Raw genomic sequence first — 21,940 nt, 5'->3', positions numbered from 1 at the left:
TTCCCTGTCCTAGAGCACTAACGTCTAACACTCCTTGGCTCCCTTGGGGTTACTCAAAGGAAAGGACATTCAAAAAGGTTTCCTCTGAACATAGAAACTCTGAACAAATTCTGTTGAGAAAGGTGCAGGGACAGTTGAGGTGGTTGAGAATAATCTGAAAGTTGCCTGTTGTGGGAGGCAAGAATAGGAGCTGGGCTGACCTGAATGGTCTCTGTCAGGGAGGGACCACACCCAAATCCCGTAATCCAATCAAGCAATTAGAGTGGATTAGAGGACTTTGTGCCTTATCCCAGGGCCCAAAAGCCATAAAGGTGGAGGTGAGGTTCACTATCTGACATTTGGAAACTGGCACAGTGAGAGGAGCATCCCTTTGCGACCCGAAGCTCCTGGTTGAATGTATCTTGTGGACACTGTTTCTGCAGACATGGAGGCTGCCCACCTCCACCCCTCAGAGGAGCCTCAGTTCAGCGCCTCTCCCAAACCCCAGTCATGCTGGTCAAGGAGAGGCGGTGCTGAAGTCCACGGAGGACCCTCTGTGCCCGAGACGACATCCCCTGCATCAAAGACACTCTCCTCCCCGACTGACCCGTTGGCTCCCGCATCAGCAGGACTGCCTCCCACCAAGATGCCTCTGAGTTGGAAGAGCCTTTCCCAGGTGGGAGCCGGGCTTCAGAACATGGGCAACACTTGCTATGTGAATGCGACCCTACAGTGTCTGACCTACACAGAGCCCCTCGCCAGCTACATGCTGTCCCAGCAGCACGGGACCACCTGTAGGAGGCAGACATCCTGCATGCTGTGTACCCTGCAGGCTCACCTGACGCGGGTTCTCTGCCATCCTGGACGTGTGCTCCGGCCCCTGCCACTCCTGCTCGCCGCCTTCCACAGACACAAGCAGGAAGATGCCCATGAGTATCTCATGTTCATTCTGGATGCAATGCAGCAAGCATGCTTGCCTGAGGACAAGCTCTCAGACCGTGAGCGTCCTCAGGACAGCACCCTCATCCAGCAACTCTTTGGGGGGTACTGGAGGTCTCAAATCCAGTGTCTCCACTGCCAAGGCATTTCGAGCACTCTGGAACCTTACCTGGACATCAGCCTGGACATCGGGGATGCTCACAGCGTCAGCCAAGCTTTGGAGCAGTTGGTGAAGCCCGAACTGCTGGAAGGTGAAAATGCCTACCATTGTAGTAAGTGTCTGGAGAAGGTGCCTGCGTCCAAGGTGTTGACTTTGCACACTTCCCCGAAGGTCCTCATCCTGGTCTTGAGACGATTCTCAGACTTGACAGGCAACAAAATGACTAAGGAGGTGCAATATCCTGAGCGCCTTGACATGCAACACTACCTGTCTGAGCAGAGGGCAGGACCCTTGGTTTATGTGCTCTATGCCGTGCTGGTGCACGCTGGGAGGAGTTGCCACAGCGGACATTACTTCTGTTTCGTAAAGGCAGGAAATGGCCAGTGGTATAAAATGGATGATGCTAAGGTCAGCGCCTGTGATGTGACTTGCGCGCTGCGCCAACCTGCCTATGTCCTCTTTTATATGCAGAAGACTGATCTGGAGAGAGACCTTGGGAGGGAGTCAGTCGAGGAGGGAGGACTCGCATCTCCCGAGGCAGACCCCACAGTGGTGGGTGAGGCCTCAGGAGAGCCGGCAACGGATCCCTCCGTGAACCTTCCTGCGTTGGAGGAGCGTGGGGAAGAGACCTCAAGGCAACAAATGACATTAGACCAGTGGAGATGCCTCCAAGAATGCAACCGCCCTAAGCCTGAACTTAATGTCAGGAGAAGAGAAATTGCTCTTCCTGCGAATGCAGTCATCCTTCACCACTCCAAATACAGACCTGAGATGCCGAAGAATCATCCTCAGCAGACCGTCGACCTGCTCACCACTGCGGCTGGGATGCTCCCACCTCAGGTGGCCGGGGACGTGGCCAAAGTCCCGCGTGTGCCAGGGAGAGCCCGACCTACCAAGAGGATGAGCAAGAAGGGACAGAGGTCTGGGGAAGCAGTCCAGGGATGTGTCTCCTAACTTTGGTGCACATGGGCGCACACACCCACACACACAGCGTCACTCACACACTCCAAACCCGAACACAGACCCATACTGGAAATATTTTGTGTTGTGTGAAGTGTGTGTTCTGTATGTATGGAAGAACCATCTATCTGGTGTGTTCATGGGATATGGCCTTCAACTGAAACTAGGAGACACTGATATTTAAACCTGGGTCTTTGTCATGATCTTATATTGGGATAGTGTGGATTTCATATGGGGTCAATCCAGGAACCTGCCTCTCCTTCAGCCTTGTGGAGAGTGGGGGCCACTTGCAGGTGAGAGGCAGTGAGCAGTCAGGGTTGAGAGTGGATATGATGCTGAGGACCTGGGGTTGAAGTCAGTATGTTTGACCCTCTCATCATGCTCCCCACTTCCCAATGCTTTTCTTCTATTTATATTGAAAGAATTTTGTCTGAACACATAAGTATGTATTGGGTCTTGCTAGCGATGTGTCTTGGTCAATGCTTGGAAATTGTAGGAAGGAAATTAAGTGCTTACTTTTGGGGCAATAACTGCATCCAGACCTGATTGAACCACAGTGATTTTATTATGTTCCCATAACTCTCTCCCACATTAAGACTGAAGAGAAGCAAACTAACAAGGACTCTTATTCCAAAGGGAAATGCCCAGCCTCCCACTGAACATAACTTTTTATGACTATTTTGCTACCATCTGCTCTGTGGCACCTCCTGACCCAGAAGCAGAGGACTCTGGATTTCAGACCAGTTCAAATTCAAATTTGGACCTGGGTTGATACCTCTGGAAAACAGTGCCAAGTTCATGAATCTAGCAAAAGCTTTTTGAGGTCAGGTTATAGGTGTTCTGTGTTATCATTTCATTTCTTACAGAGGAGTTTGACAAGTTCTTTGTTGAATGGAAATTATTGCATGACCAGCAAACGCCTCTGAGTGTGACCGTAGATGTGCAGTTGTAACATCACATCATAATGTTATTTTCACTCTGTATTCAAACTTGGACATGCACCCTTACTGGAGAGTAAGGGACAATAGGATCTGTGCAGAAGAAATCACGCTTTTTTTTAGATTTTCATGTAACAAAAACAGATTAGAGATATAAAGTGTCAGGGTTTCTTTCATGTCTGGAAATTGTGTTTCTTTTGACCATTACAGTTTACTGTGTCATAAAAAGTGAGGGAACCTGTGTGCATGTCTTGCCAAGAGTTCCGTAAGAGGACCTGCAGGTATCCCCGTCCTCTGAAGACTGTCATAGGGAATGAGACAGCTCATGGACTCGGGGACTTGTCCTCCACAGCAGAGGACCCTGAGGAGGTGTCTGTGGGAATGAGGATATGTCTCCACCTGGACTGTTGTGGTGAACCAGCAATTCCTCCGCTGAACTGGATGGAAACGGTCAAGTCCACCACGTGCTGAGTGTCCTGCTTTTGTGCGCCTACACATACACTCCCCCCACTACACAGATGCTACAGTTTTTCGTTAGGTAAATCTATAGGACTGTCAAAGCGTGCTTCCCAATCCGGAATGTCAAGTTTGTCTTAGTGAAATCCATTTTCTAACAAATGTAGGGAAATCATCCTGGCAATTTGTAACTTGGTTGTAAACAGAAATTAACAAGTTAATCTGAAATTGTTTTATAAATGTCTGAATTTCTGATTTAGAAAAAGATCCCATCCAGAGTTCTGCAAATTACACCATGTTTTCTCCTAGAAGACATTTTCTGTACTTGTTGATATTATTTCTCTGAAATTGTTATGCAGAATATTGCATCTGCTTTGTTTGTTTTTGCTCTAAAATGTTATTACGAAGTTGTGTGGTTTTTTATTCTTAATAAAAAATTCCCACATATGATTTGGTGTGCAGGCTTTTTCTCCCCAGTATTTCAGAACCTTGAAACAGTTGTTTTATTTCCAGGCTGACTCCTCACAGAGGCTTCTTTGCCTGCTTCCCCTGAGTGGAATTCCACAGCCACCTCTAGGTCACCTGCAGCTCAAATTCATATCCTCCCCCCATGGGAATTTCTCACTCCTACTCACTGGCTCAATATAGGGGAAGCGCCAGCAGCCATTTAAGAAGAAATGCAATGGGACATAGGGACATTATTCTTCAGGGTCTCTTCAATTATGAGAGCTCTGACCAGGAAGATGCTTGTATGAGAAATTAAGGGGGAGGAGTAGATTGAACCAGAAGCACACCATCTCTGCCCAAGGCTAGCAGAGACCCCTAGGAGGGATGACGGGAGATGGTTGGATAGCACACTGTGGGGACAGTGGAGGCTGGGCAGTCAGCAGATGGATTCTCTGGTTAGGTGTCTGGACGTCAATGCTCATCCTGTCCAGGTATCCATTAGTCAATCGAGGGGTGTCTCTCTATATCAAGATCTATTAGTCATGAGGACAGACCAAAGAATCTGCAGAGCGACCCACAGAACAGATTCACGAGTTCTTTTTTTTTAAAGATTTATTTATTCATTCATTCATTTATTTATGATAGACAGAGAGGGGGGCAGAGACACTGGAGGAGGGAGAAGCAGGCTCCGTGCCCGGAGCCTGACGTGGGACTCGATCCCGGGTTTCCAGGATCATGCCCTGGGCCAAAGGCAGGCGCCAAACCGCTGAGCCACCCAGAGATCCCCAGATTCATGAGTTCTTTCCTGGGAAACTGGAATTGCCAATCCTGGATGGAGTTCTAGGTGGACCTCATACCTGTTTCCAGGCTACAATGTGTTGAGTCCTGGCTCCATCAACCTGCGGCAAGATTTCAGGCTGGAATTGTTTTCACAATAGAAATCTGGGCTGAAACTGGGTTTTGGGGACAGCCCCAAGGCTAGATTCCATGGCAGTATATGGAGGTTTAATCTGGGAGGCCACATCCAATCAATGATCTGTGAGCTTGACAAGGAGGGTAGGTTCCTGGCCATGGTGGGTGAATGTAAGCAGAAGGATTACCTGACTCCCCTTCCTGAGCTTTTCTGTTGTCCAGCAGGAGAAAACAAAGTCAGGACTTTTCACAGGAGATATCCTAGGGCATGTGTCTCGTGGCAGGTTTGAGCTCAGGCAGGAGACAGGAAACAGCTTCTAGGGAGATTGTCTCCTCCTGTGAGGTGTGCATCATCCCATTACCAGCTGCTCCAATAGAAGACACCACAGATGGACCACATCTTAGCTCTGCCTCTCCACTTCATAGAAATCAAGCACAGTAAAGGCATGGAGATGAGAACAATCCATTCCACGGTGATATTATTAAAAGTGCTCATTTTAATGGGAAAAGAACCCCACCCCTGTGGTGATAAGGGGACATAAAATACATTAGCCTCCTGTTACCAGAGGGTCAGATGAGAAGGTTTCAATACAGTGTTTTAGTTTCCTTAGAAGAAGCCATTGCATTCACTCTTCTGGCAGTGGACCGAGCTAATCCTGTCTTCAGAGTGTAGGGATAGAGGAACATTCCTCAGCATCTTAAAAGCCATCTACGGAAACAGCTCAGCAAACATCATTCTCAATGGGGAAACACTGGGAGCCTTTCCCCTAAGATCAGGAACAAGGCAGGGATGGCCACTCTCACCCCTGCTATTCAACATAAGATACCTAGGAATCAACCTACCCAAAGAGGTAAAGGATCTATACCCTAAAAACTACAGAACACTTTTAAGGAAATGGAGGGAGACACAAAGAGATGGAAAAATATTCCAAGCTCAAGGATTGGAAGAAGTAATATTATGAAAATGTCAAGGGTACCCAGGGCGATTCACACATTTAATGCAATCCCTATCAAAACACTGAGGACTTTCTTTAGAGGTTTGGAACAAATGATCTTAAGATTTGTGTGGAAATAGAAAAGACCCTGAATAGCCAGGGGAATATTAAAAAGAAAACCATAGCTGTCTTTAAAATTTTTAGTGATACTGTGTGTGATACACGATTTGGAATATATATGGAATCAATACATTTTGTTGCATTAGGGATTTTTCCATTTGGAGACATCTCAGTAAATCAGTTCCACGTGGTGGCTCTAACATGTTGGGGCTCACATGTCAGCGATCACACAGAAGCAAAGAATTGAAGGACACATGGAACCTGAAGACTCCATAAGCAAGGGAGGGAACTCGGGGAGAGAATGGAATTTTAAGAAATCCCTCACGGAGGAAGAGCATGGAGTGAAGACACTCTGGGTGCACAGACGGGAGACGGTGGTGGATAAGGAAGAGCCCCGCCGTCAGGAGGGAATCCGATGCTGCCAATTCCTTCCAATGTGGCTGCTTTTGCCCTTGGAGTGTCCTAGATAATGTCTGCTTGAGGGCCTTGCTGTCTCATGCTTCTTACCTGGAAATGAAAAATAACGCCAGACATGTGGGTCTCAGGAATGTGGGAGGGAGCCCCGAATCCAGCAGCACGGCCACTGGGGAGTCTCCTTGAGAATCTCTCTCCCTCTCTTTGTCGGGCCCCCTCTCTCCCGCTACTCTGTGGTCTCTCTCTGGTCTCTCCCTGTCTCAAACAAATAAACAAATAAATCTTAAACAGAAACAAACAATGAAACGTGTTCATGTCTTGGCATCTATGTCCCCACATCCAAGTCGATTAGATCCAGGGAGCCCGGTGTTACTCAGTATTTCAGGGTGTGGGAAGCACTGAGTCCTTTGCACTTTGCTACACTGACCTCCTCTCTCGTGTCCGATCCACCTCCCAACTCAGAGACATTTTCAAGATTTTTCCAACAATGTGGTTTGGTTTTGGGGTCTGCCGTGCACAGTCTGGATCCCTGCTCAGTGAGAGGCTCCATCTCACTCTCCAACTGGCACAGATCTATCCGCTTAGCTCTCTATCTCAATCTGTCTGATGAATAAATAAAAATTTTAAAAACCCTGATATTTTCTCTACAAAATTCAAACTGTCACATTATTTTTCTAATAACTGTGATTCGTGAATGTTATAATTCATTCTTAAAGGAAATAATGGAAACATTAAATGCATGTATATGTCACCAAAGTTTAAAACAGCATGAGAATGGCCTCCCAAATCATAAGAATCTGTATAATCACGCATTAATTACCTTTCAACAATGCATTAGTCAATCTTGCCCCTAAGAAATATAATTGTTACATAGCACCCATTAGTTAACCTCAAAACCCACATTCATTCAGTGGAGAATGTCTTTCTGAGGTGTCACCCAAGGACCAATATTGGAGTGGAAGTGATCTGAAATCCTGTGCCCACCTCTTCCTTGTCAGGAGATTGTTACACAGACGGATGACTGCCAAGTGTTCTGGACAGGTTAGAGTTGCTGGGATATGGAGCAATTCCCTGTGGGAGATGGGTCCTTGCCAGGCACCTTCTCTTCAGTCAAAGGTGGGGGTGGATTGTGAAGGGGCTGTGATTCAATCAACATGATCTAATCAGGCAGGATGCGTTTAACTCCTGAAATATAAGCATTTCATTGCCTCTTTGCATTTCCAAATATTATCAAACGCCGGGTTTATAGGTTAACTTCTCAATATATATTTTGTGCCCATAATTTCCTGAAAAGAAGTCTGTCGCCATACAAGGCTGTAGGTCATTGACTTACACGGTAGTTTGTCATTTCTTTGTGTAGGTGCTCTGGGTTTTCAAATCGGTGCTGGTTGTATATGACCAAAAACATTGCTGCCAACACTCCACCCACGCTGGTTTGGACAAATGGTCTTTCAATATAAAGAGAAGATAAGCAATGGGATGAGGGATGCATGAGGACACGGTCAGACATGCTCACACTGACCCCAGGTCCTCAGCATCATTTCCACACTCAAAGCTGGCTGCTCACTGCTTCTAATCCTGCCACCTTCAAGTGGCCCCATTTTTCCCCAAGGCTGAAGGAGGGGAGGATTCACCCAATGTGCTTCCAACTGTGCTAAATCCATCTATTACTAATATCCATAACCTATACCAGCTTGCTCAGATAACTCTGTCTTCCATATCTGGATGAGAGTGGATTTTGCTTTGGGAAGATAGGTTTGGCTCTGTTTGGTTGGGTTTGCTTTGGTTTGGTTTGGTGTTTTGATGGCAGGGAAGCAAAAGACATGTAAGGTGACTAGAGGGGGAGAACAGGCCTGCTCAGACCTTCTTCCGCTAGCCTTTCTCTCTGGACTCCCTGTGCACATGGAAGGAATCCTCTCAATTGCACATGAAGTCCCAATTCTGCTGGAGAGCCCAGCATTAAAGCCCTATGCTCAAGCCTGCCTGCATCCTCACCCTTGCGCCCTATATTCCTGCAAGTCCAAGAATTCTTAGGCTACTTTGCTAGTTCCAATCCCAGCATCCCCTCATGATGATAGGCCTTCGCACCCTTGGACCTCTGGGATCTTCTGAGGCTTCCAGAAAGTAGGGAACATTTCTATTACTGCACACATCCCATGAGTGCCCAGGAAGCTGCATTTTCCTCAGAAGCCATGAGATAGCAATAGGGCGGCATCCATGGGATGAGACATGGGCTTGAGGCTCAAGGGGCCAGACTCTGACCTGGGTCACATAATGATTGCCTGAATGGGAGTTACTTAGGGGTTGGGGGTGGGAGAAGGATCACACACTGTGGCTTTTCTACTGCATTCTGACTTTTTAAACCCTAGTGTGCTCATAGAGGAGCTCTTCTACCTCCACCTACAGGCATCTGCACAGACAGAGGGAACACCCTTAAACAGATGCTTTGGAGTGAGAAAAGAGCAGTCAGTTGTTTTCCAAAAAAAAGAAATTCTCTAAATACAAGTATGGAGGTGCTTGGTGTGGTTTGGTTTCATTTGGCATGGTGTTGTATTGTTTTTTCCCATGGGCCCATATCAGAGATAACCCTGAGAAAGAGAGACAGAGAGAGAATGAGATAGATAGATAGATAGATAGATAGATAGATAGATAGATAGATAGAGACTGTGGCCTTGGTCTCGTGCTATTTGGACGACTTGTCAACCATTGCCTCCTTAGGAAATCATCAGGAGGGTAAAAAATCTCCTTGCCTAGGTCTCAGAAAGGAGGCATCATGATCCAACATTAAAGATGGATCCAGAATATGTATAGAGGGAAACCACCCACTCATCCCATTAAAGACCAACCTGTGACCCAGGGCCCATACAGTACACAGGGCTCCCTCACAGGGTGCACAGGGTCAATGTTCCCTATGCAGTACTTCACCAAGGAGACTGGGTGTGCAGGAGACCCTCAAAGTCTACATATCCCCCAAAACTATCACGCTGTTGTCTCCTCTCAGTTAATTAAGGCTGGAGGAATTAAATTAACTATAGAGAGTTTCAGAATTGCTGAGATTAAAAAAACCCAGAAACCAAATCAAATGAAACACATGCACGCTATTCATCAGTGGTAACATTTTATTAAGGGAAATAAAACACTACACACGATTCTAAATTATGGCTGAGAATAATCGAAATGCGCAGATGAAATATTGCCCATCACAGTGCCCACAAAGCTACCACCACAGTCTAGAAAACTCATCTCAGGAGAAAACACAGTGTCCATTTGCAGAGCCCACAGGGGCTGTTCGCAGCTGAAAACCCAAATGCAGACATGTGTATGCCAATGAGAGCTTAAAGTCTGAGTTTCTATTTCCATTGGAGTGACAAGTGCTCATTCGAAATTCCCTCCACTTCTTGGAGAATCTATTTGCTGAAGAGAAAATTGACATTCCAGAGGGAAGAGTAGCCTTCTCCACAGCACACGGATTTCCCTAAAAAAAGGGCATTGTGTGCCTTTGGGGTTCAGTGTCTGTGCACGGCCCCAGGAGCATGAGAGGAAGCAGGCTGTGGACCCGGAAATTCCCATGCAAAGCAGCTGAGCAAGTGTTGATTCCCCACATGAGTCCAGGAGGGGCCACGTCCTCAGGTCCGCAGTCACCCCGTCAGGGTGCAGTGGGGTGGAGGACAATGTCCGAGGCTAGGAGCTGGCTCATTCGCTCTCAGTGTCTTCTGAGGATGAGGACACCGGTAGGTCACCGTGGAGGACACTCCAGGGGCCACAGACACAGGCTCCGTCCGACATGTGGGGGGCAGGGGGGCCCTGAGCAGGGCCTGGCTTCTCGGGAGGAAGGAATGAGGGAGCTGCGAGGAACCGGGAGCTCCAGCAACTTCTGTCCATCTGGTGAAGACCATTCTCAGGGGCTGAGTGGGGGCCCACGCAGAGGGCGGCCGTGGGGGCTCGGTGCACGGCTGCAGCATCTCCATGTGAGGTGTGGCAGGTTTGGGCTGGGGGCTCTTGCTTGGCCGGAGTGCAGGTGTCTTCCTGGGCTGCCGGGGCCTGGCTGTGCATCCACAGGCACGTCTGCTTCCTGGAGGACACAGACTCCCAGAAATCCCCAAAGAGACTTCCTTTATGATCCCGGAGGTGTGCTGGCTGGGGCTCCATCACGGTTTCTTTCAGGGGTTCTGGGACCTGTCTAGGGGCATCTGGGCTCATTTCTTGCCTGGAGTCTGGAGGGGCATTTGGGAATTGTCTGCCAATGCGTTGCTGACAGCGGGACGGGTGTTCTCCTGAGGATACTTGGGTGGTGCCTGGGTGTGTCCCAGCCCATGGCCCTGGGAGCCAGCCTGGGGACCCTCGAGGGAGACTCTGCAGGGCCTCTTGGTTCTCTGCTGCACAACCAGGCTGTCAGCCCTGACACAGGGTTGGCGAGCCGGCAGAGGGGTGTCAGCGATCGGCACTTCCTGGGCACTAGGACTTCCACCAGGTGGGCTGAGGCTAACTTGAGGGCTTCTGAGACGAGAGGTGGAATGGGACCGGAGTCTTATGTCAGGGGGCTGAGTACGTGGTTCCATCGGCAGGGCAGGCTCAGGGATAGAAGGCCTCCTCTTGGTGTAGACGAGCATCGGCATGTGTGGACACTGTGGGAAAAGAGAACACACGGGACTCCATGAGTTTGGTCCCGGCACCAAGGCAAAATGAACATTCAGGAAAGAAACCAACAAACGCCCACGACCTTAGTAACCACCCCCTACCCCGGAACAGGGAAAGAAAGAGTTGGGATCTGTTGACCTAGGAGTAGGGAATCTGGCTGCAGGGCTCGTCCAAACAAAGGCCTGACAGGATGCTGTTGATGTCCTTGAGACATGGGGGGGACACGCAAAGTCCTGCCTTACAGCGATGCTTCCTCCATTGGACCAGCGCTTCCATCCTCTCTGCTCATGAGGAGATAGGAGTCCTGCTGCTGGAGAGTCATGGTGGGAGCTCCTGAGTGGGGATGGGCAGTGTGGGATGATGTGTCACAAAGGACAGCGGCCTGTTCTTCTCTGAGGTTGGTATGTGCTCCAGGAGTGCCCGCCAATGACCTTCACACGTCAAACAGCCAGTGTTCGCCCAAATACCAGGCATAAGGCAACATCATGGGCATAAGGGAAAAAAGTGTGCAAATCCACGCTGCTCAACTGCCATTGGTCAGAGAGGAAGTGGAGCCCCGCCTCCCCCAGGAGGCCCATGGAGCCCAGCGAGTCCAGAAGGGCACAGCCCGGGACGCAGCGCACTCTCACCCTCACATAGTCACAAGATTCCGTGTCTTCCTTCCAGGTGCGCTTCTGCCCCTCCCGGGGTCTCCTGGGGAACCTGTGGAGCAGGGCCTTCCTCTGCTCGGCTTCCTGCCTGCACCAGAAATGAAGGCATAGAAAGGAGAAGGAACTCCCTTCCCTGGATTCCAGCCGGACACCTGCTCGGGGCTTGGGCCACCTGGTCCTTTCCCTCCGCAGCCACTCTACGCCCACCTCTGCCCCTCATCCTAACTATCGGGAGCTGAACAGGTCGTCCAGGCAGTTTCTTACATTCAGAGTCTGAAAGGGTCTGCCTTGGCATGTGCCAAGCTCCATACATTCACTGGTGCAGGGACATTTGTCCAGCCTCAAACCCCACACCAAATCAGCAGGGACAGCTCCATCACCCAAATGTGGACCCTGTTAGTCTGGGAGCTCCTCTGCCTGCCTCGCCCAGCCTGGCTCTGCCCGCAGCCGCCCTGCACACTGTGCATGCACACGGACTCGGGGTCTGTCGTATCAGCCCTGGCATCGGGTCACAAGCCCCATTCCTCACCTTCGTCTCCCTGCCTTCTCCCTCTCAGCCTGGTTCAACAGCCCAGCCTGGTGTCTTGGGTCCCAATGACTCCCCGGCTCCACATTCTCCTTCAGCCTCCTGGAGCCCAAGGCCACGGGAACGAGGGTCGTGCTCAGTGTTTTATGGGGCATCTGGTGCTTGATGCCTTGTGTCCAATGGCGCCACAGTCCCTGCACTTCACCTGTGGGAGGAAGGGGCAACGGTCAGTGCATCCACTCAAATGCCAGTGAATCTGTCAAGCACACGAATGGGACGCCATCCTCATGGAGTGGCACATGGGATGAGGACAGGGGACATCGTATCTGCTAGTGAGGTGTCAGTATAGTGAAGACCTCTGGATGCTTACTCCCCATCCCGTGGAAGGAAGGAAAGGGGAAGAGGGATTGGAGGTGTCAGGTTGAGGACAGTTGGAAACATCATTAAGACTCGGGACAAACACAAGGCTCGATCTGATCTTATGGTGCCCTGGGGCTGATGCTCAGAGCCTCTGAGTGTCCCAGTGTGTAGCCTGGGGGATTTCCTGCCCATGTCACGATGGACAACTGAGTCTGGGCCACGATCTTCTGGGAGCCTAGCCTGTCTCAAGACTCCTGGCAGAGCTCCTGCTTCAAAACCCATGCCAGCCTCCCCACTCACCCTGGGATCCTCCTCCTCTGGACTGGGAACTCTGAGGGCCAGTCCTGCTATCTGTGGCCTCTTGCCTTTCTGGGGTCTCAAGGGACTGTCGGGCCCAAGGTGGGCATGACCAGCCGCCATCAGTCCCACCTTCTGGAGGGACAAGTCAGTCTGCTTCAGGGATGGGTTTCGGGTAGCCTGAGGGAAAAGAAACAAGAGAGTCCTATTCACCTGACCTAGGCGTCCTCACTGTACCATCTTCCCAAGAGGCCTTAGTGAGCTTCAGGACAGTGGTGCCAAACACATTTCCCCCTGTCACTTCTCTTTCCTCCTTCCTGCCTACGCTCTCCTGGCCAAGCCACATCCCCGCTCTGAGGAAGGCCGCCCTTAAGGAAGGACTCTTGTTGACACTATCATTAAGTCTCTCCAAATCCCCTGTGGGAACAAAACCAGGGACGGGACCTCTCCCGATTGAGGTCCAGTGGGATGCACCATGGAACACGCAAAGGGCAAAAGCGTCAGGAAAGTGGGCTTCCCTCTCTCATATCTGAATGCCCCTTGTGACTCCAGAGGAAGCCATAGTTAAGTCCAAATTCATTGGGAAAACACATTCTTCTCTACTCGATGGGAAGCTGCCCATCTGAACACTTCCATTCCATGTGTTCGTGGCAGTGCCCCCAATTAACTGCCATTGAAGGTTTGGGAGGTGAATTTCTTTTCACCTTGGGAACCAGGTAATTCTTCTATTGAAAAAAAGGTCAATTATTTATGGGACAGTGAGTGTGTGTGTGTGTGTGTGTGTATGAGGGAGAGTGATCACCTGAGCTGTAGGAAGGACAGAGGGAGAAGCAGACACTCAGTTATCAGAAACCCAGTGAGGGCCTGGATCCATCTCCAGAGCCTGAGATCACAACCCGACCCAAGTCAGTCCCTGAAAAAACGGAGCTGCCCAGGCGCCCTGATCCTGTGTCTTCTCTAGGTCTGCAGGGCCCAGTGAGACATTTACAGGCCTTCTGTCCCTGCTTGTCCACCACCCCACACCAATGTGACACCTGAGGCCCCATTCCACTGGCATTGGAACCTCCGGGTGTCCAGGGCATTCACAGCCATGCCTTGGCTCAGTCTCTGTCCTCAGAACATGTTAGACCAGAAAGAGTCCTTAACCCGTGGAGGAAGGGCCTATCCCTCCATCATTTCCTCACTGTCCCATTGCTCTGTCAGGGAAGGTCGGACCAGTGGCCCGAAAACTCACCTGAAGTGCACTTGTGGTCCTCACGCCCATCAGGAGAGGCTGAGAAAGGTCCTGGACAGACTCCGCTGCAGGAGACTGGGTGTCCCGTGGGAGAGAGGGATGGTCAGTAATGGCCACTTCTGTGCTCCCGGACTTTTATACTGCCCCAAGGTCACGTGACATTTCAGCCACTTCAAAGACATCCACCTAATCCTCTTAGCTGCTGCAGGGATTGAGCCAATCAGCAGCTTCAACAGGCTAATGTCCTCATGAGAGCGATTTCTATGACTCCGTGTGTGTGCCTGTGTGTGTGTGTCTCTGTGAATGGAGGTGTGAGTCCATGTGGATTTGGTGGAGATTGGAATTTCTGCAAGTGAAATTATATTGGTACATTTTAGCATGGGAATTAGCCTCAGGACTCATGTTTTCTGAACTATTGGTATTTTACCAACACTTCTGCTGAATTTAGACCTAATGGTATTAAAAATGGGGTCAGGGTTTGAGGTTATTCAAGATGTTATATCCATTTTGTCAACTAACTTTCAGTTAAAAACTGAAATATCATAAAGAGCAAGATCTTCCAATCGGCTATAATTGCTTGATTGGATTAAGGGATTTGGGTGTGGTCCCTTTCTCATAGAGACCTTTCAGGCCAGCCCAGGTCCTAATCTTGACTCTCTCATCAGACAGCACCTTCAGGTCTTTCTCAACCTCCCTAACTGCCCCTGCTCATTTCTGAACCGAATTTGATCAGTTTCTATGTTCAATGGATATCTCTATGAATGTCCTTTTTCTTCCTCAGTAACCTCAAGCGAGCCAAGGAGTGTTAGTCGTCAGTGCTCTAGGACAGGGAAGATCACTCTCCCAAAGGAGCGCAGGTATCACATAGGAACTCGTTCTCCTCACCAGCCAGAATGTTTGTAGCTGTAACCAATTATTTGGGAATATGGCATCCATTGATTGGCTTCTACACTTCCATCTCTCTGGACTATGATCCCAATCTACAAAGATTGTGAAGGTTTTGATGAATACCAGTTTCTGTCTAGGTGTGGCCCGGGTCCACCACAAGAAAAATTCTCTGGCTGGTTTTATGCTTTTGGGAAACATTCCTTTGAAACTCCCTTTCCTACAAGAGTCTCTATCCTTAATCCAGTGTTTATATGCCTCATTTTAACTGTTCCTCAGGGAATTCCACCCCAATATCCTTTATATTCTCTTGATTCAGTTGGAATATGTTGTAGGCTTGTGCCTTTTTCCACATTGTGGGCTTGGCAGGTGTAGATGCAGGTAGGAGGGCACCTGGTTAGCTTGTGGTTTGAAAGTGTCATTATGGCTTCTTCCGCCCACAGAATTGGTAGTGTCTGCTGAAACATTTTTGAGTCGTCACGACAATTCATTCCTACTTGTGACCATGATCCTTTGCATTGGGAAAGGAGGCATCTTTGTGCAGGATAGAATAGTGAAGAATAATGAAGTATAGGAAATTGTATAAGTCTAGGAAAGGTTGAAACCTAAGTCTATTTGTCTTCTTTACTGACCAGAGGCCAAGAGAAACAGGAACATTTTGACAGGCCTTGGTCAGTGACTGGGCTTCACAAGCCCTGGGGCCCTGGTGAATTCTTGATGTTCACTTGTCATCCCTGGACACTAAGAGAATAAAAGTGTCATCTCTGAAGCCACCATGTTTTAGGATATTGATTCTGTACCCATGGAGTTCAATAAAAGCTTGTGTAGGATGTTCTATATGATATCTCCATTTTTACCTGAAAGTTTTAATCCCTGAGCCTAACCTGCCAATGAAGACACATACTGAGACCCCTGATGAGACTGTCCAGTCCCATTCCACATCTCCTCTGAGTAGCCCTAAAGTTAGCCTCAGCCCACCTGGTGGACGTCCTGGTGCCCAGGAAGTGCCGATCGCTGACACCCCACAGCCAGCTCGCCAACCCTGTGTCAGGGCTGACAGCCTGGGTGTGCAGCAGAGTCTCCCTCGAGGGGCTCCAGGCTGGCTCCCAGGGCCATGGGTTAGGACACACCCAGGCACCACCAAAGTATCCTGAGGAGAACACCCGTCCCGCTGTCAGGAACGAATTGGCAGACAATTCCCAAATGCCCCTCCATACTCCAGGCAAGAAATGTGCCCAGATGCCCCTAGACAGGACCCAGAACCCCCAAAAGAAAGCGCGGTGGAGCCCCAGCTAGCACACACGCAGGAGCATCCAGGGAGCCCCTGTGGGGAATTCAGGGAATCTGTGTTCTCCAGGAAGCAGTCACGCCTGTGGATGCACAGCCGGGCCCCCGCAGCCCAGGAAGACACCTGCCCTCTGGCCAAGCAAGAGCCCCCAGCCCACACCTGCCACACGTCACCTGGAGATGCTGCAGCCATGCACCGAGCCCCCTCGGCCGCCCTCTGCGCGGGCCCCCACTCAGCCCCTGAGAATGGTCTTCACCAGATTGGACAGAAGCTGCTGGAGCTCCCGGTTCCTCGCAGCTCCCTCATCCTTCCTCCTGAGAAGCCAGGACCTGCTCAGGGCCCTCCTGCCACCCACCTGTTGGACGGAGCCTGTGTCTGTGGCCCCTGGAGTGTCCTCCACAGTGACCTACAGGTGTCCTCATCCTCAGAAGACACTGATAGTGAATGAGGCAGCTCCTGGCCTCAGACATTGTCCTCCACCCCACTGCCACCTGACGGGGTGACTGAAGACCTCAGGACGTGGCCCCTCCTGGACTCATGTGGGGAATCAGCCATTGCTCAGCTGCATTGTGTGGAAATTCCCGGGTCTACAGTGTGCTGCCTCTCATGCTCCTGGAGCCATGCACCCACCCCCAAAACACACCTTGTACTTTCCTTAGGGAAATCCATGCACTATGACAAAGGCTACTCTTCCATGTAGAATGTCAATTTTATCTTCTGCAAATAGATTCTCAGCCCTCGCGGCGGCTCCCTGCAGGATGCATGTCCCCTCGTCCCACCTCAGGGTGCAGGGGCCTTGGCCGGGAATGGGCATCTGATCGCCCTGATGAAGTCCAGCCGGACGGAGTTGCTGGAGCACAAAGTCCGACAACTGCTGCTCGCCTTGCAGCGCAGAGATGTCATCTCCATTTGCAGCTTCTTAGACGACTATCGTGGATTCGCCACCACGGACAAGGTGCTGGACCTGCTGTCCACCGAGTGAGCACCTGCCCCTCCGCAGCCCAGGGCTGGGCCACCTGCTGCTGGGGAGGCTGGGGATGGTGTGAGCTTCCCGGCCTCGGGCTGCTCCCCCACCTGGAGCAGGGTAACCCAGGGCCTAGCAGGTCCTGGAGGGCAGCCCCGGGGCCTGGCCTGTGGCGGGTCGGCCAGAGGGGCTCTGCCTGTGCTCAGCAGCCATCCTCCTCACTTGTGAGGAGACTTGTGCCTCCTCCACCCATCACCAGGGGCCTGAGCTGGCCTGTTTCCCCATTGAAAGGGAGGTTTGAGAGTCCATCGGGGGTCTGTGTCCTGGGGCAACCAGACCGGGGGACCCCGGGGTGCCTCAGGCCCACTAGGATATGGGCCATGGGCCTGGCTGGAGCCCTTTCATGCTCAAGCCTTCAGGAGTCCCCAGCAGGTGCGGGCGATCCTCTGGGAGCTGCCCGTGGCCCCACGAACAGAGGTGACGGCTCCCGGGGCTCCAGCCTAGTCGGGGTGAGAGGGTGACAGCCCCCATGATGAGAAGTCACGTCCCCAGCACAATTCATGGGATGCCCCCGCCCTCCTCTAGGTATGGGTGCATCGTAGATGCGTGGGGTAACAATGACATGGTCCTGCAGCGCTGGAAAATGTGAGTGACTCCGGCTCCTGCAGGAGGGCCTTCCCTCTCCAGGAGGGCAGCGAGGGGGCTGTGGGGTGGGGAGGCTGCACCCTCACCCCACACATCTGCAATTCCCGTGACAGGGTAAAGGTCTAAGGCCCCTTCTGGAAAAGAGCACAGGAGAGCAGTGGATGGAATGCGGGCTTGGTGGGAGGCATTGGGACCCCTAAGGAGTCCTTCTCCATGCCCCCCAACCCTCTCTCTGCCCCACACCTGGGGCCAGAGCAGAGGGGGTGGGAAGCATTGCACTCCCCAATCTGGTAGCACCTGGACCCGGGGGCACAGCAGGTGCTCAGGAGGGCTGGTGGGGGCTCCCGGACCAGGCGGCCCCCGCCCCGTGGGAGATGGGAGATTAGAGTCAGTGGAAGGACACCCCCAGGGCCCCCTCGGGAGTGAGGCAGCCCAGAGCCACAGGAGGGAAGTTGGCGGTCCTGGGCAGTTCCTGGCAAGCCCTGGCAGGACACAGAGCCCGAGCCCTCCTGGCTTGGACCTACCCAGAAGACAGTGTGTGCAGTGAGGGCAATGACAGGCCAGATGCCCCCCGTCCCCGTACGCCTGCCGGTGGACTCAAGGGGCAGGTGGGCAGGGACCAGGCTGATGAGGGAGCCCCGCTTCTCCAGGAGAGATGGTGATGGTCACCCCGCTGGGCCTGGGCTCCCCGCACAGAGGCTGCATCCCAGCCCCTTCTCGGGGAGCAGGCCTGTGGCAGGCAGGTCCGCCAGGTGGCAAGGGGACGAGGATCAGGACTTGCCTCCAACATCCTGCAAGGGATGCCGGGTCCCTGGGTCCTGCAGGGCTTCCTCAGGACACCTGTGAGTGATGGTGCCCTGTCTTCTGACACCTGTGCCCTCCTGTCCCTCCCCAGGGCCATCTCCTGCATGCTGGAAATATGGCTGGATTATTTCCGGGATGAATTTTGTCAGCTCCCAGAATTTCCCTGCCTGAGGATGATTCTGGAATTCATGAGGCAGCGCATGCCAGGCTCGGACGTGAAACTCCATGCCCGGCGTTACCTCCAGCAATTCAGACGCCTCAAGCAGCGGAGCCAGAGGGGGTGGCTGAGCGGGAACAGGGGGTGCCCGGCGGATCCAGCCTCTATGCAGCTGGGCCGGGAGCAGGGGGTGGGCTCACACCCCACCCCACGGGCTGTGGGCTGGGGACACCTCCCAGGGCTCTTGCCCCCACACATGTGGAGCAGTGGGAAGAGTGGCCTTGATTTGGGAGGAACGTGGACAGTCTGCCCTGATGGTGATACTTTGTCTTCTTGGAGCTACAGCTTTGGACCGAGCAAAACACCCTGAACCCGCTCTGGAGTGTGCCCTAGCTCTGACCGTGGGGCCTACTGCCCCGTCGGGGCCTGAAGGGATCGAGGCCATTCTGGCTGCTGGGGCTGAGGGCTTGGCCTGCGCTGAGGCACCCACTGGGGAGGCAAAGTCGTCACTGGTCTAGTTCACTGCTCCGCCCTGCAGCAGCCCCCTGCACCCCTGGGAGCCTGGAGGAGGAGCAGGTGCCACCCCTGCTCTCGAGGTCATGGATGTGCCCGAGCAGCCTCCTAACTCGATGGAGCAACCAGCCATAGGACCGAAGCAACCCTGTGAACCACCTCGGGAGCCCGCCCCAGCTCCGACTGTGGGGCCTGCTGAAGCTTCAGGGTGATGGAGCTGGTCCTGGCTGCTGGAGCTGAGGACTTGGTCAAAGCCGAGATGCTGGCTCCTGAGTTTAAGGTAGTGCAGATGCTGGTCGAACCTATGATTCCCTGCCCTGATGAGGAAGAGCCACCTGCACCCGCGGCCACCCCAGAGGAGTAGGCCCAGGAGCCTGCAATTGGGGTCCCCAGAGTGTCAGAGCCACCACCTGCCTCCGGAACAACCTGCTTCGACCCCTGAGCAGCCCCCTGGTCACCTCGGGAGCCCGTCCCAGCTCCTGCCACGGGGCTCGTGGTGGCTATAGCCCAATGGAGCCTTCCCCTCCCTGTCATTGCATTGTTACTCTATTTTATGATTTTCGTAAACCTTTTGTAAGGGCTTATATATTTTATTTGTAATAAGGGATAAGTTAACCTGGTACAAAATTTACTCTGATGCTTCTGAATTTCACATCGTGGTACTTTAGGTCCATTCACAGTGTTGCAAGCCCCCTGGCCCAGGGCGCCGAGGGACACAGCCGAGGATCCGTTGCTCCCCCGGGACAGGCAGAGGCCGGGAGGACCCAGGACAGCCAGGTCACTCCTGCTGCCAGGCCCAGAGCTGTGCAGGTCAGCAGCCCCGCCCTGGAGCACCCAGGCCCTGCACACTGGGGGCTGTTGTAGTTACTGCGGGAGCTGACTCCAGGGCTGCACAGCTGGCTGCCTGCACTGTTGTTGTCCCTCCTGGTGTCACCCTGTACCTGGGACTGAGCAGGGGGCTCACAGGATAAACTCCCACTGAGCCGTACACCTGGCAGAAGGCGGGGCAGCTCCCCAGGTACACACACCTGAGAATCAGCACAGCAGGACCCTCCCCCAGAAGAATTGCTAGAAGGTAAGGGGAAAAGCCAGTTATTGACCAAGCAGCACTGGAAAGTTCCAGGGGAAGTGGAGGGATTTACAGTATATAGAATCAAGATTTGTGGTTTCCTGCCTTGTTAATTTTCCCCATTCTCACTGGTGTGAGGTGGGATCTCATGGTGGTTTTGATTTGTATTTCCCTGATGGCAAGTGATGCGGAGCATTGTCTCATGTGCGTGTTGGCCATGTCTATGTCTTCCTCTGTGAGATTTCTCTTCATGTCTTTTGCCCATTTCATGATTGGATTGTTTGTTTCTTTGCTGTTGAGTTTAATAAGTTCTTTATAGATCTTGGATACTAGCCCTTTATCTGATACGTCATTTGCAAATATCTTCTCCCATTCTGTAGGTTGTCTTTTAGTTTTGTCGACTGTTTCCTTTGCTGTGCAGAAGCTTCTTATCTCCATGAAGTCCCAATAGTTCATTTTTGCTTTTGTTTCTCTTGCCTTCATGGACGTATCTTGCAAGAATTTGCTTTGGCCAAGTTCAAAAAGGGTGTTGCCTGTGTTCTCCTCTAGGATTTTTGATGGAATCTTGTCTCACATTTAGATCTTTCATCCATTTTGAGTTTATCCTTGTGTATGGTGCAAGAGAGTGGTCTAGTTTCATTCTTCTGCATGTGGATGTCCAATTTTCCCAGCACCATTTATTGAAGAGACTGTCTTTTTTCCAGTGGATAGTCTTCCCTGCTTTGTCGAATATTAGTTTACCATAAAGTTGAGGGTCCACTTCTGGATTCTCTATTCTGTTCAGACTTTTTGGTAAAACTAGAATCTGCATTCACAGCTTTCATATTTGTATCTTTACCTAAATTCACTAGAGATGGGTTCCTTCTGCAAACACTTGCTTCTCCTATTATAAAAAGAAAGGGAAGTGTAGCAGCCTCGAGGGAAATGCTACTGTTAACCCATCACCAAAGAAGAGGATCTTTATCACATAAGCAAAATAGTAGCCCCAGAATGGCCTAGAACAAATCTATGCACAGAGGAAAATAAATTCTCAAATGGTAAGTCAGGAACGTTTGGGGGAACACTCATGGATGGGTCTTTTCTCCCCTCTTTTTTATAACCTTTGTCTAATGCATGCCTCAAGGATAGTCACTCTCGAAGATCAAATATTCCATTCACTTTCCAGGTGAAAGCCTTCATTCATTCAAATCTTTCAAAATAAATTGATTGCATATTTATTATGTACCAGGCACCGTTTAAGCAAACAAAACAGATAAGGGTCACAGCCTCATGGATCTCACATACTAGTCAGAGAGTCAGATAATAAGCAAATAAAATAAAGTTCAATTTTTACACAATCAAAAATGCCCTGAAGGGTCTCTCATTTTCCAATACACACAATCATTATAATTGACAAGCTGACTGCACGATATGTTGAATCTAACTGGGTAAGATAAGGAAATCATTATTCTCAGTATGAAACTAAAAAGATCTACTTTTTTTTTATTACCATGGTGTGAATCAGTGACCCAATTAAACATCTAACTCCCAAAGCACACCTGTCATCACCAGTGCATTAAATAACAAGGACAAGAATCCATTTTAAGTGCAATTTCTTCCATGTCTGGAGCACTTTTTAGAATGCTTTCATAAAGCAGTGTCTTATTCTTC

At 51.1% G+C, this 21,940-nt stretch overlaps 1 protein-coding gene across 1 annotated transcript in view; it reads left to right on the top strand.

Annotated features, from left to right (window-relative positions):
• Positions 1-424: 424 nt before the first annotated feature.
• The window catches only part of LOC140605408 (ubiquitin carboxyl-terminal hydrolase 17-like protein 17), a 32,652-nt gene continuing 11,136 nt past the window's right edge, over positions 425-21,940 (top strand). The window contains exons 1-3 of the mRNA XM_072777670.1: positions 425-1,948; positions 16,923-17,116; positions 18,643-18,898. Coding sequence (XP_072633771.1) covers positions 425-1,948; positions 16,923-17,116; positions 18,643-18,898 — 1,974 coding nt within the window. The remainder of the gene's footprint in view (positions 1,949-16,922; positions 17,117-18,642; positions 18,899-21,940) is intronic.

The sequence above is a fragment of the Canis lupus genome, chromosome 15, assembly GCF_048164855.1.
Source record: "Canis lupus baileyi chromosome 15, mCanLup2.hap1, whole genome shotgun sequence".
In the NCBI taxonomy this organism is placed as follows: Eukaryota; Metazoa; Chordata; class Mammalia; order Carnivora; family Canidae; genus Canis; species Canis lupus.
The sequence above is the reverse complement of the archived record's forward strand: the minus strand, read 5'-3'. Positions and strand labels throughout refer to the sequence as shown.